The following is a 13,536-nucleotide window of genomic DNA, read 5'->3' as shown; positions in this document are numbered from 1 at the left end:
TGCGAAAAACCACTAGTCCAATTTCAACCAAACTTGGCAGGATTGATCCTTGGGTGAAGGCCTTCCAAAATTGTTCAAAGAATTTCATTCCATGCAGAATTCTGGTTGCCATGGCAACCAAAAGGAATTATAAGAATAAATTTAAAAAATCTTCTTGTAAAGACCCAAAAGGCCTAGAGCTTAGATATTTTGCATAAGGCATTGTCTGGTAGACCTCTACCAAGATTGTTCAAATTATAGCCCTGGGGTCCAAATCGGCCCCGCCCCGGGGGTCATTGATTTTCACTATATGTACATATAGTAAAAACTTGAAATACCTTCTTGTCTGAAGGTACCAGGCTTAGAGGTTTGATATTTGGTATGTGTTATTATCTATAGGTACTCTACCAAAGTGGTTCAAATTTTGCCTCTAGTGTCAAAATTAGCCCTGCCCCGGGGGTCATAGGTTTTCCTCATATGTATATAGTAAAAACTTAAAAAATCATCTTCTCTAAATTGACAAAGGCTAGAGGTTAGATATTTTGCATGAAACATTGTGTAGTGAACCTCTAGCAAGATTGAACAAATTAAAGCCCTGGGGTCAAAACAAAAAAAATGTGTTCCTACATTACTATTTTAGTGTTGTATTTATGCGGTGGCATAGCATTTTTTACAAATGCAATCTTGTTTTATTTTCAGCTCATCTGTTTTGATGAAAAAGTTGAGCAATTATGATCACAGCGTTGTCATTGTCCTTGTAGTTGTTGTTATGGTTGTTGAAATTGTTGTCATGCAAAAATTTTGAAAAAAAAAATCTTGGTTTATGCTTTTCGTGCAATTTATAACTCTACTGCCTCTGAAATTTATCAGTTAATCAGACTGTAATTATATATCATTGGCCAAGATATTTCAAGAATGTTTTTACTATAGTATTTTCTTTTAACATAAACTATATTAAAGATATAATACAAGGAAATTTTTTTTCTTGTTTAGATTCAAAGGCCAGCCACTGCTAAATACGATGCCAAGACACTTCCAGTACCACCAATATCTGCCGAGAAATTTGGCAGCCTGCCAGAGAAAGACCAAACCAGACATTTGAGGACAATTCTGGACACTATAAGCGTTTCCGAGAAAGGTCCGCCCTCCCAGAAACGTATACAGTTGTATCATTATCTGATAGCCTTATGTGGTAATACAGGGGTGTCAACATACCTTATGAGGAATAATGCTGCTATTGTTTTAACCAGACAACTGAAGGAAGTTACTCATGCAGAAGTGTAAGTGGTTTTAGTTATACAAGACCAATTTCTAAAAATAGATTATAGAACCTGCTTCTAAATATAGATTATTGAACCTGATCTAAAAATAGATTAAGAAGCAGCTAAATGTCATTTATGCTGTACAAATAAATTATGGAAAGGCTAAGATTCAATTCATTTGAAAAGATTATTGCATAAAGCATGTAAATACAATCTTATAGATAATAATACTTTTTATAGACACTTACAGGTGTATACATATATAAATACATGTAATAATATTCAAATTATAATGTTTGTTGCATCAAGTCCAGAAAAGTAGGCTGTCCCTTCCAGAGTAAAATGTAATTGTTGGTTAGTCATCCAATATCAAGGAAAGCCAGTTAGGTTGGCAAACTTAGATATGTGGATTTGTCCAAAAATGTGTTGAAATCAGTGCAAAAATCAACATAAAGAACATTATAAATAACATTTTCTTCCTTCAATTCAGGAGAGTGAAGATTGCTAGAGTAATAGCTGTGATGGCCAGTAACACAGAATCTTTAGATGAATCAACAAAAATCTCAGAGGTATGTTTTCGTTTCTCTTTGAATTATCACATTCTTTGAAATAACTATTTACTATCATTAACCATTTCTTGCTAAATATCCTAAAACCTTTTCTTCGCTAAATATCTTAAATGGACTTTTCCTTCTTTCAATATGGACAATACCATTTGTCAATGGTGTTAGGGATAATTTTAAAATATGAACTGACAGACTAGTGAACTGTGCAGACTTATTTTTCATTCTCATACTTTTTCATTAGATCTATGTAAAGATATTTTGTTTGTTGTTTATTTATATGTACATTGTATATGCTTTTGAGAATAAATAATGTTCAAACAAACTTTGCAGACCATGATCTTGGTCTGCACTGGTTGGTTGAGTAAAACCAGTTGCCACCAACAGGCGAAGGGTTCAATGAATTAATATGTACAATGTTAAATTCTCATTATATCTTATTTAGATGTGTTGTCATTGTGTATATATTTGTAATGATGAATAACTTTGTAATATTATTTTGCAGGCATTGACGGGGATCACAGAAATTTTCAGGGAAAATGTAAAAAACAACAGGATAAAACAAGGTCTTCTACCTGCACTCGGTGAACTTGTCTACCTTGTTGCCTTACAGGTAAATTATTACAAAAATTGTAGATATAGCCTGGCCAGAGTGACTGCAAAACTGAATAAGAGCAAAATGGCATATTTTTTTCCATACAATTTACAATGGAAATATGTTTTTTCATACAATTGACAATGGAAATATGTTTCCACATACAATTGCCAAAGGTATAAAGTCTTAAATTTAATTCACTACAGTGTTTTAGCAGTACCTCTAGTCGCTCATGGTCATAAGTATAGAAAATCATTTACATATGTCCTCCATGCTAGTTTGACAATATTTATTGTATATAAACAATGACATTATTAACTGCAGGAAGAACAACAGGGTACTAGTGTTGACAACTGGAACATTCCATCCATGACATTTGCCGTCATATGCCGTAGCTGTAGAGATGGGGTAAGTAAGTTTGAACTTTCATTGACCTTTAGAGGGAATTTCTTGATTTAGTACTTCCTGTGTATTCTATGTAGCTAGGAGCCTGCTTGATTACGTTTTTGACCGTCACCAGTTTAGGAAGCTGATTCTTATCATGATATTTATGAATATTTCATTTGATTAATACATAAAGGAATATATGGGTATATATATGTACAGTCGAGACTGCCTTAGCGACCCCCTGATTTCAACGACTCCCTGTCATATCCGACCTTGTTTCAGTCCTCCCAACGTATTTTCCTATATAAATGGTCTGAATTAAACGACTCCCTGTCATATGTGACAAGCGACCCTAATTATCTGGTCCCTATGCATTGCTTTGTCTGATTTAAACGACTTTCACACCTTTTAATTGTCGGTTAATCAGATAAATAATACCTGTTTTAACACCCAGAGAGACAAAATAATTAAGTCCAATTATAATCCAGTAGTCAGTACTCTTAAAACAAACTCTACACACCTCTGATTACATGTATATATGCAGGTGTCAAGTGACGTAGCGTCTGGAGTGTCCGTAGCGTCTGATGCAATCGATGTGTGTTAACAAATTGAGGTCACAGGTGAAATGAACATAATGAACTGAGTAAACTGGATTAAGACTTGTGTTTAAAAAAATTATGGAGTGCCAACGGAAGATTTTTTTAGGCAGAATTTTTTTTTATTTTACCTTTCTATGGCTGCATGGATAATACGGAAAAATGTTGATACCAGACTAATATGGATATGTTTTTAAAAGTATGATATTTATTTTAAGGATTTGAATGCATCAAATTCAAGTTTATTTTGTACCATAATGATTCAATATTAAACTAATACAAAAAATAAAATTAAATTTTATATGATATACATACTATTATATTTGCTTTACAGGGATTCTTATTTTATTTATATCAAATGTTTAAAGTACCTATGTGTATTTGCAATTGGTTAGATATTATTCCTTCACACAGTTATACAGTATATATGTTAAGTCACAATGATTTATAGACAGATAGATGGTATTTAAATTTTAATTTTCTATGAGACTGTATTAAGAGACTCCCTGTCATATGTGACCTTTTTCTCAAGATCCCTTGGAAAGTCACATATGACAGTCTCGACTGTATATAACCAAAACGCTATATGTTAGATATGATAGTTCATTTTCGGAAATAGAAAAATATTAAAAAATTCTAAATTTTAGCTGGGACATAATATAATTGGACAAGCAACTGGAGTGTTGATGCAGCATTATCTTTTCATCCAACCATTTTCACACGCCCCATTTTTGTCTAATTGATGGTTGTAAAATGGTATATTTTTGTCCTTACTAATCAGTGTAAGGAAGAGATATACAAAATGTGTAAGCCAGCTGTCATAAGATATTAACAGTCCTTTACTATTTAAATGATATTTTATGATTTTATGAAAAATTATTAATGCATGTTTTGACAATAAAAACATAAATATAAGACTTAAACACAACACTTGCTTATTACTTGATCGGCTGTTAATTGGATGCCAACATAAGAAGTTGTCCTATCTACTAGGTTATTGCTTGTCGCTCTATGTTATTTCCCAGGTTTTAGCTTTAGACATTGTAAAATTTTCAATTTCTTAAAACTTACAAACTTCTATTTGCAGGAAGACAGTTTAATTAATCATATAGCAGCCAAAATAGTTGAGAACGTAGCTACAACCAAAGGACAGATAGCACAGAAAATGGTGACAACAGAAATGGCCCAGTCATTATGGTATATCTTCAAACATTCCACGCTTGATGCTCTCAGGATAACAGCTCTTTCTGTAAGTTTTTACGTTTTTTGTTTTTTTTTTGGATATTTTTCTTTTTATTGTTGATAAACTGAACTTTTTTTATTCTTATATTTGGATATTAAGTGTTAGGACTAATAAGTCACTGTTTGAATCTGGGGACTTGCCGAAGCAATTAAGCTTTTAATTGATCTAAATAAGTGCCAAAAATTGTTAATTTGAAGAGGCCACATAGTTATACCAATCAAAGGCTTAGTGTCACCGTTTCCTTTGTATTGCTATACTGTCTTGAGACAACTGTTCTGATATTAATGTTATAGAACGATCAAAATTAACTTGAAATGAAGGTGGCATAAATTGTAATAGTTCTTGCTGCAAAAGAGAGTATTTCAGATTTCTGGTTTTATCTGGGCATAAATCACCTCTACAATATTTAGTGACTGTGACCTGATTTCCGGGACAATCCCGGACAAAGTATGTTATAGGAATGTCCCAGTAATTAAAGTAAATCTTTTTCATGTAGACCATATCCTCAGATGGGCGATTAAGGCCTTTCACTGCCCTCTTGTTTTCTCATTTGGTGGTCAGTTAGGGTAAAAATAATTGATTACAAAAAATGTAATTATATACATGTATTTTAGTAACTTTATAATTATACTTCACCTAAACATTGAGATCATTAGTAATTAGTATAAATAAATTATTCATTTCTTTCTGGCTTTGACAATATTCTGAATGTAAAAGGCATTTAACATGTACTGAATATAAGCTGATTATCTTTTATAAAGATATTTCTTGTTCACATGCAACAACATTTACGGTATATGATGTAAGTCAGCACTAGCATTTTTAAAAATTTTTTTTTTAAAAGTTTTGACAATTAACAGTCAAATTAGAAAATTAGAAAAACATTTTTATTTGCATTGAAAAGTAACAATTTTTTTGTATTGTTTAACTATGAAACAAGATTAATATATTACCATATATATGATAATCATTAATGCAAAAATACATTGAAAAGTATATTCTAGTTGTTGGCTTCTGTAATCCTTAGGAATTAATGTTCATTATTATGTCAATCCACTCCATTAGAATTAATATGTTGTATCCTTGAATCAAATGTTTATTACGTCATTCTATGTCACACCAGTTACAGTTGTCAAGATTTTTTTACTTAGTTAATTATCATCATAGTTATGATCGTAGTCATGAACTTAGTTGTCATCGTAGTTATGAACTAGGTTATCATCGTAGTTATGAACTTAGTTATGAACTTGGTTATCATCATAGGTATGAACTTAGTTATGAACTTGGCTATCATCGTAGTTATGAACTTGGTTATCACCGTAGTTATGAACTAAGTTATGAACTTGGTTATCATCATAGTTATGAACTTAGTTATGAACTTAGTTATCAAGAGCATCAGGAGGGGGTGGTGCTGGCCCTGCTGGGCGTTGAATTCTAGGCCGTGGAGCCACCTCAGCGCTTCTTACAATGTCTAAATTTTTTTCAGGTTTTGCTTCCATTCCAGAGCCACGTATTATCCTGTTCATTTCATTTTTTTCTGCATTTTTTTCAGGATTTCCTTCCATTTCTAATTGAACTATTCTCATTTCATTTTTCTTCTGCTTCTTTTTCTTCTTTAATGACAATGTATTCGATAAAATTTCTGCCTTTTGCTTGCCTTTTCCTTTATATGTTTTTCCCATTGTTAATGTTTTTCAGTCTTTTTTTCAATGAGAATCAACTGAAGATTTAAATATGAAAATGTATGTCCAATTTTTATCAATATTAAAAAAAACCTACAATATTTTCATCAGAATTTATCCTATTTTTTTTATTTTTTTTTAGAATTTATGTCAGACACTGTTTATTTCACAATTTGTTGAAGTGAATGAGGTTAGAGTTGATAACAAAATTTATCATGCATTCTAATTTTTATGCTGACGACAATGAAGGCATACCAATTTGAAAAGGGTGAGATTTGTAAAACTTTTGTTAAAAGAAAAATAAATGATAAAATAAACTTGTAGCATATATACTAGAGTAATTAAAGTTTAGATTTTCTTAATTTCATTAAACAAGTATAGAAATCTGTGTTATTATTTGACAGTTATACCTAAAGTTGTTTACAGTCATAATTCACCCCTAAAAAAACTGTCAATATTAAATTAGAATGTCCCAGGTCATATAAAAATAGCAGATAATACATCAGGTTTATCTGCGTAGATAACAATTGAAAAATGCGAAAAAAGATAACATAGATGGAGAACACATTTTATAGATAGCATTTTTCTCATCACATTTTCTGAAAATCAAATTTGCCAAAAAAATGTTTTAGATGTTTGATATTAAAATTTTTACCAGGGATGGTTCCAATTACTAGATAAAGTAATAACATTGTAATTAAATTTCTATTAACATTACTTAATTAACAATTAAATTACTTATTTTTACAGAAAGTAATCAAATAAGGTTAGACCACTGACTGTCACTCCTGAGGTTCCGGGTTCAATTCAGGATTACACCTTTGGGATTTTTCAGAGACACTTTCAGTGTTTCCCACCTACCTAAAGGTGGACTGGTAAGAAATCCAGGTAATCCTAGCATGTATCAGTGCTTTACACTGGGCATGTAAAAGAACTAAGGGGCCTATTCAATAAGAGCTAGAGACTGGTTCCCAGACTCCCTTATAATTATCTTAAAGCTGTCTCTGCAATCTAGTGTCATGTCTGTGTCCCAGCGAGGGGTTTGACATTGAGGGAAGAAAGATAGATAACTTATATTCCACAAATAACTTAATAAAATTACTCATTACTTTAAAGGTTTCATTGATTCTAGAAATACATAACATCTTATTTGCAGATGAAGGAATTTACTTTATTCTTTCTGTTATTTTTTTGTGTCGTCTTCAAGACTTCTCCATCATCTGTCTGTCTGTCTGGTTGTCTATCCGCACTTCCAAATAGGGAAGAGGAAAGGACCATACGGCCCTGTATTAAACTAAAGAAAATAACAAAAAGAAATGGCCCTTTATCCAAAGTCGGTGGCATGTCCATCTGTGTGTGTTTCTTCTCTTTTCCTGCTTAACCAATTATATTGAAACTTGGCCAGGGTAATTGTCATGATGTCCACCTACTCATTTTTACCATTTCACTAATAAATTAATGACTAATTTTGTAGTATTGATCACCATTCTCTACTGTGCTACTAATGCAGTAATGGCTATTTTTGCATATTTTAGCCATTTTTTGGTCATTTAAATGTTTTGTAAGTGACGGTTGCAATGGGTAAATTGATATATTTGTTCACTTCACAATGTTTTACTTTTTAATATGTTTTAAATTTTTTTCATGACAGTTAGCTTGGATCTGGAGGCATGCTGCTTTCAGTGTAAATGCCACCAGTCTGCATGAAATCTGACCAGATTTTATACCATTGGATGCATTATCAAAACATTTAGATATTGAAATTACCTAATTTTTACAATGGACATGCCAAATTCAAAGCAAGTTAAGTTCATTACACAAATTTAGTGAAGTAAGGGTTAAAGTTATAATTTATGTAGCTCATACAAATAGAAAAATGTTTGTTTTTATTTCAGGCATTACATAGAATCACAAGACATAACCCACAAGTCTTCCAGTCAGTTATTGACACTGTAGGTTTATCAACATTGTTGTCAGCACTGTCATTTGGTATAACAAAGATTCAACAATCTATTGTCACCATGTTCGGAGCTTTGATTGTGTCAGGAGCTTCCCTGAATAGACTTACACAAGATAAGGTTAGTGTGGTTTTGTAACCTTGGTGATATTTATATAATACGGAAAGCTGTTCTACTCACCGTAAGACATTGGCAATATTTTGGTTCTATTCAGGTGCCCATTCATTGCCTGAAATGATCAAAAATGCAAAATTGGCATTGGCGATCTTTTTCTTAGACTTACCATATGACCTCCACAGTATTTGTGAGTTTTAAAACAACAACAAAAAAAAAAAAAAGAAATAGGGAACAACACAATTCTAAAATGCTTAATGTAATGTGAAAACTTGTTTCTAGAAAAATATCATTTTATGTAAATAAAGCTTAATAGAGAGAGCATCAGATTTTGTAATCCAAGGGTCACTGGTTCATTATTGGGCAAGAAGAAATTCTCTGTGACATCTGATCTCAGACATTTAATCTAATGATCATTTGTCTTTTAACGATGATTCATAAATCCAGTGAGATAAGTTGTCTGTTGCTTGTTTCTAGTTCATATTGGGCTAATGAATTAGATGCCTGACCATTGATTAATGTAACATTTTTAACATTCATAAATCCAGTGAGATAAGTTGTCTGTTGCTTGTGGGGAAATTGTAAATTACTGTTAAAGTTATCCAGGAAAGCCAGTTAGATGGACAGACCACTGATGAACAAACGTGTTGAAATTAGCGTGAAAATAACCGTACAAACAAAAACATAAACCACTCTCTTGATTGAGCATATCCCTTCCTTTGACATTATTTGTTTAATTGTATATTGTATGGGAGACTTTTATACATTTCAGGATTTCCTGCAGAAGATACTGCGATTGTTAGAAAGTCCATCTACAGTGATACGAGGCAAAGCTTTTGTTGTGATACACGAACTTACTAAAAATAACCATGATATCTTGTTGTCATGTTGCCAGTATAGGTAATGTTTATTGCTTGTACATATTTGTTAAATTGCATAACATTATATGCTCCAGTAAGTTAGTATATGTTTCCATTTGTTGAATCCCCCTTGCGGCTGAGGGGTTGCCTTTAAGGATTGTGGCATCAGAATTGCAACCACTGTTTATCCCTGCATGATCGTAAGAGAAGACTAAATGGGTCCGAATTACTGGAGTCTACGCACCTCTTAACTCAAGCAGGTGAGGTGGTTTTACCACTGGTGTTGCTTAAAAATCATCTTTCCAGTTTCAGCGCCATATGACATAAACTGTGTTGGTGCACCTTAAAACCAAACATTTGCTGAAACTTAAAAAAACAACAAAAAAAGAACTAAAACTATGAAATTTATATTAAAACAATGTGATGGTACAGTTTTTCAAAGTTGTCAAGGAAATTTACTCATTTACAGCTTAATATCATGTAAAATAAAGGCTTTCAGTTTAAAGTTACTCTTGATATTTAGGGTAGTAGAGCTATGTTGAATATTGACAATTAAACAAAAACATGTGTGAAGATTTTTACTACTTGATTAATTATACACCTTGGTTGCACATTGAAATAGATATTTGTTACATCAAGAGATCAATAGATATAAGATAACACATTGTTTCCAGAAATGAACATTTGTTTTATGTCGGGGGATACCTTGCAAGAATCTACATCATTTATGTTTAACATTATTATCATGTCATAGAGTGAGAAAAATCTGCAGTCTGACCAGGCCTAGAACACGGGTTCCCCGGAATACCGTTCCGCAGCTCTACCGACTGAGCTATTAGAACCGTGACAATCAAATTGTCACTTTAGTACAGTCATGGGTTACCTCAAATTATATAAGAAGGTAACTGGCCCCTAAGGTGACAAATTATGCAAATTTATATTTTCTTTATCTGCATGGATTTTTCATGTAACACAGACTGGTAATGTATCTGGAGAGAGATAGCAGACGTCAAACACCGAGAGATACGAAAGTTGACCCGGCAGAAATGGAATATTTGAACAGATGTCTTGATCTGCTTATCAACTACATCTCTGATTCAGTCCCTAATATTATAGGTAATTTACTGTTTTCTGAAAAAAAAAGAAAAACTGTTTTTTTTTATTATTCTATACCATTTTGTACAGTTTCTGTTTAATGACTCCTGTAAAATGATTCAGTCTTAATTTTCAGCCACATTGTGTTATAGTACTGTCCATGAACAGGCTCAATCAAACCAAGCCTGCATCATTTTCAATTTTGCCATTTTGGACTTTCTTTAGGGATACTTATTTTCTCTATTTTATGGGTTGATTATTTTGTATAATTGTGTACTAAAATAATTTTAATATAGCCTTGGATCACTTTAATGGGTAATAAAAACCAAGCAATTTGAAACTTAGTGAGAATATTTAAAAAAAAGAAAAAGAAAAAAAGAAGTTATTTATAGCATCAAGCAATATTTAGTTTAAAGTTTTTAAAAAGAAGTTCAAGTGATACATCACTCAAATTCTCAGTGAAACCTTTTAATATTTTTTTACTGATTGGATGTTTACCTACTATAGATTTAGATGGCTTTCAAGCATAGTTTCTTTACCGGTAATTCATAATATTCAAAAATGTTCAATTGAACAAGAATTTATTCTACATGTAAAATTCAGTTTTTAAATCAACATTTTCAAAATAGTGAAAAAGACTAATTTCATCATGTGGAAATATTGCTACTTTTTATTGTTTTCATTAGGTGACGTTCTGACTGCATTAGATTCTGTGGCCGGACGTAAACATCCAAACACTGTTCAGGCAAAACAACTCAAGAGTTCCCTCCCTTTAGTACATATTTTCCTTCATCTTGTAACCAGTCAGGTATGTTTGATCATGTATCTCTTTTCGTTTTTATACTACATGCATATGCTTAATATTCAAGCATGCTTATTCTTATGGAATGGCCATTTTTCTACATACAATGTACGTCTGCTAGTCAGCCATTTTTTTCTCATTTTTATCCCTTAACTTTTTCCCATAAAAGTTAAGGGAGCATATGGGATACCTTTGTATTTAAGGGAAAATCAGCTAAAGTTAAGGAGTTTTATGTAAAGCAACTAAGGAAATTCTTTAAAACTAAGGGAAATCTTACATATTTTAATTGAAATCTTAGAATCTGACGAAAATTTTTCCGTTACAAGCTTTATGAATACAGCCTCTGACCTTTTTAATGCACAAAGAGGTTTTCTCACGACAATAGAAACTTGAAATGAGGCATTGAAGCTGAGCAGGTAAGGTTGCTTGTTTTGAATTCTTGTCCTTTATGCTTTTTAGCTCACCTGAGCATATGCTCAGGGTGAGCTATTAGGATCACTCTTCGTCCGTCGTCTGTCGTCCGTCGTACGTTTTCCGTTGTCCGTTCACACTTTTCAAACGACATCTCTTCTGAAACCATAAGGCATATCATAATGAAACTTCACAGGGATGTTCCTTGTGTGAAGCCTTAACAAAGTTGTTCAAAGAATTCCATACCATGCAGAACTCTTGTTGCCATGGCAACCAAAAGAAAAAACTTTAAACATCTTCTTCGAAAAAACCCAAAGAGCTAGAGCTTAGATATTTGGCATGAAACATCTTCTGGTGAGTGTCTACCAAGATTGTTTAAATAAAAGCCCTGGGGTCAAAATTGGCCCAGCCCCAGGGGGTCATTGATTTTCCCTATATGCATATAGTAAAAACTTAAAAAATCTTTTTTTAAAGAACCCAAAGAGCTAGAGCTAAGATATTTAGCATGAAACATGTTGTAATGGGTGTCTACCAAGTTTGTTCAAATAAAAGCCCTGGGGTCAAAATTGGCCCCGCCCCAGGGGGTCATTGGTTTTCCTAAATATGTGCATGGCAAAAACTTAAAAATCTTCTTTGAAAAAACCCAAATAGCTAGAGTTTAGATATTAAGCATGAAACATCTTCTAGTAAGTGTCTACAAAGTTTGTTCCAATAATAGCCCTGGGGTCAAAACTGGCCCCGCCTCAGAGGTGTCATTGTTTTTAACTATATGTGTATAGTAAAAACTTAAAAAATCTTCTTTTAAAAAACCCAATGAGCTAGAGGTTAGATTTGTAGCATGAAACATCTTCAAATGGGTGTCTTCCAAGTTTGTTCAAATAAAAGCCCTGGGGTTTAAACTGGCCCCGCTCCGGGGGCCTATATACAGGTGAGCGCCCTCAGGGCCATCATGGCCCTCTTGTTGGTTTGAATCTTGCCAAAGAATTCTGATTCTTTTTATGTAAGATATTCTCAAAGGTTACTGAAGGACAGTGGTTGTACCTAAAAATAATACAAAATTAAGCCCCAGAAGTCATTCCTCACCAGGAAAGCTAGAGAGTAGCCAGGTGACCTATACTGTGTCAGCTTGACTTAATTAAGATCCACAAAAAATGAAGATTGAATGTATGACAACAGTTTTGATGAGACTGCAAGTCTTCAAAAAACGTGAAGTTAGTTAATGTGGTTTTACATGTTTTCAGGTATTCCGTCCAAAGATAGTCACTGAGGAATTTGTACGAAGTCTCGGTTCACTGCTAGGGCACGTTAAACGTATTGAGAATGGTGAAACAAATATTGAAGCATCTAATGGTATGTGTGAACTATTTGATTAGTTTAGTTTATATTAATTTATTTTCAGTTAGGTTGTGTTGGAAGCTATAAGCTTTTTGAGATACTTGTGAATCTGTTTACTGGACCAACCAGTACTAAGCAATGAGTGTAAAGATTCTTGCCTACAGAAACAACGGTTTGCCCGTGATGGGGTTTGAACCCACGCAGCCAGCAGAAGTGAGTGTAAAGTTTCTGGCTCATGGGAAACAACGGTTTACCCCTGACAGGTTTTGAATCAAGCCAGGCAGCAATCCTTAGATTACTAGTCTGACGTGTTTACCACTTGGCCATAATTTATATGATTATTTGTTTACAATTACACCTGCAGTGAAAAATCAAATAATCAAATACAAATGTAAAATATACTATTGAATGCATTAGTGTAAAGAATTAGTAGTTGCAGATAGATTTAATTAACTATTGTATTACCCTAAATGCATTTTAGGTTACAAGACAATTTTATCCCTTTTATAACTTTAGTATTAACATACATATGAGTTGAAGCATTATCTAAAGCTAAATTTGAATGGTTTTTAAAATGAAGTTTAGCCTGCTTTTGTTAATGAAAAAATACTTAAATATGTTTAATTATGTTCTAGGTAACATTATAAACTAATA

The 13,536-nt window shown here is 32.8% G+C and overlaps 1 protein-coding gene across 1 annotated transcript in view; it reads left to right on the top strand.

The window, feature by feature from the left end:
* The window catches only part of LOC132747024 (serine/threonine-protein kinase ULK4-like), a 34,691-nt gene that overhangs the window by 7,921 nt on the left and 13,234 nt on the right, over positions 1 to 13,536 (top strand). The window contains exons 11-20 of the mRNA XM_060736328.1: positions 973 to 1,259; positions 1,732 to 1,810; positions 2,310 to 2,417; positions 2,724 to 2,807; positions 4,470 to 4,631; positions 8,203 to 8,385; positions 9,152 to 9,279; positions 10,216 to 10,355; positions 11,021 to 11,142; positions 12,789 to 12,897. Coding sequence (XP_060592311.1) covers positions 973 to 1,259; positions 1,732 to 1,810; positions 2,310 to 2,417; positions 2,724 to 2,807; positions 4,470 to 4,631; positions 8,203 to 8,385; positions 9,152 to 9,279; positions 10,216 to 10,355; positions 11,021 to 11,142; positions 12,789 to 12,897 — 1,402 coding nt within the window. The remainder of the gene's footprint in view (positions 1 to 972; positions 1,260 to 1,731; positions 1,811 to 2,309; positions 2,418 to 2,723; positions 2,808 to 4,469; positions 4,632 to 8,202; positions 8,386 to 9,151; positions 9,280 to 10,215; positions 10,356 to 11,020; positions 11,143 to 12,788; positions 12,898 to 13,536) is intronic.

Source organism: Ruditapes philippinarum, unplaced genomic scaffold (assembly GCF_026571515.1).
Source record: "Ruditapes philippinarum isolate M1 unplaced genomic scaffold, ASM2657151v2 ctg914_1_1_1_1, whole genome shotgun sequence".
In the NCBI taxonomy this organism is placed as follows: domain Eukaryota; kingdom Metazoa; phylum Mollusca; class Bivalvia; order Venerida; family Veneridae; genus Ruditapes; species Ruditapes philippinarum.
This window is presented reverse-complemented; position numbering and strand designations above follow the sequence as displayed.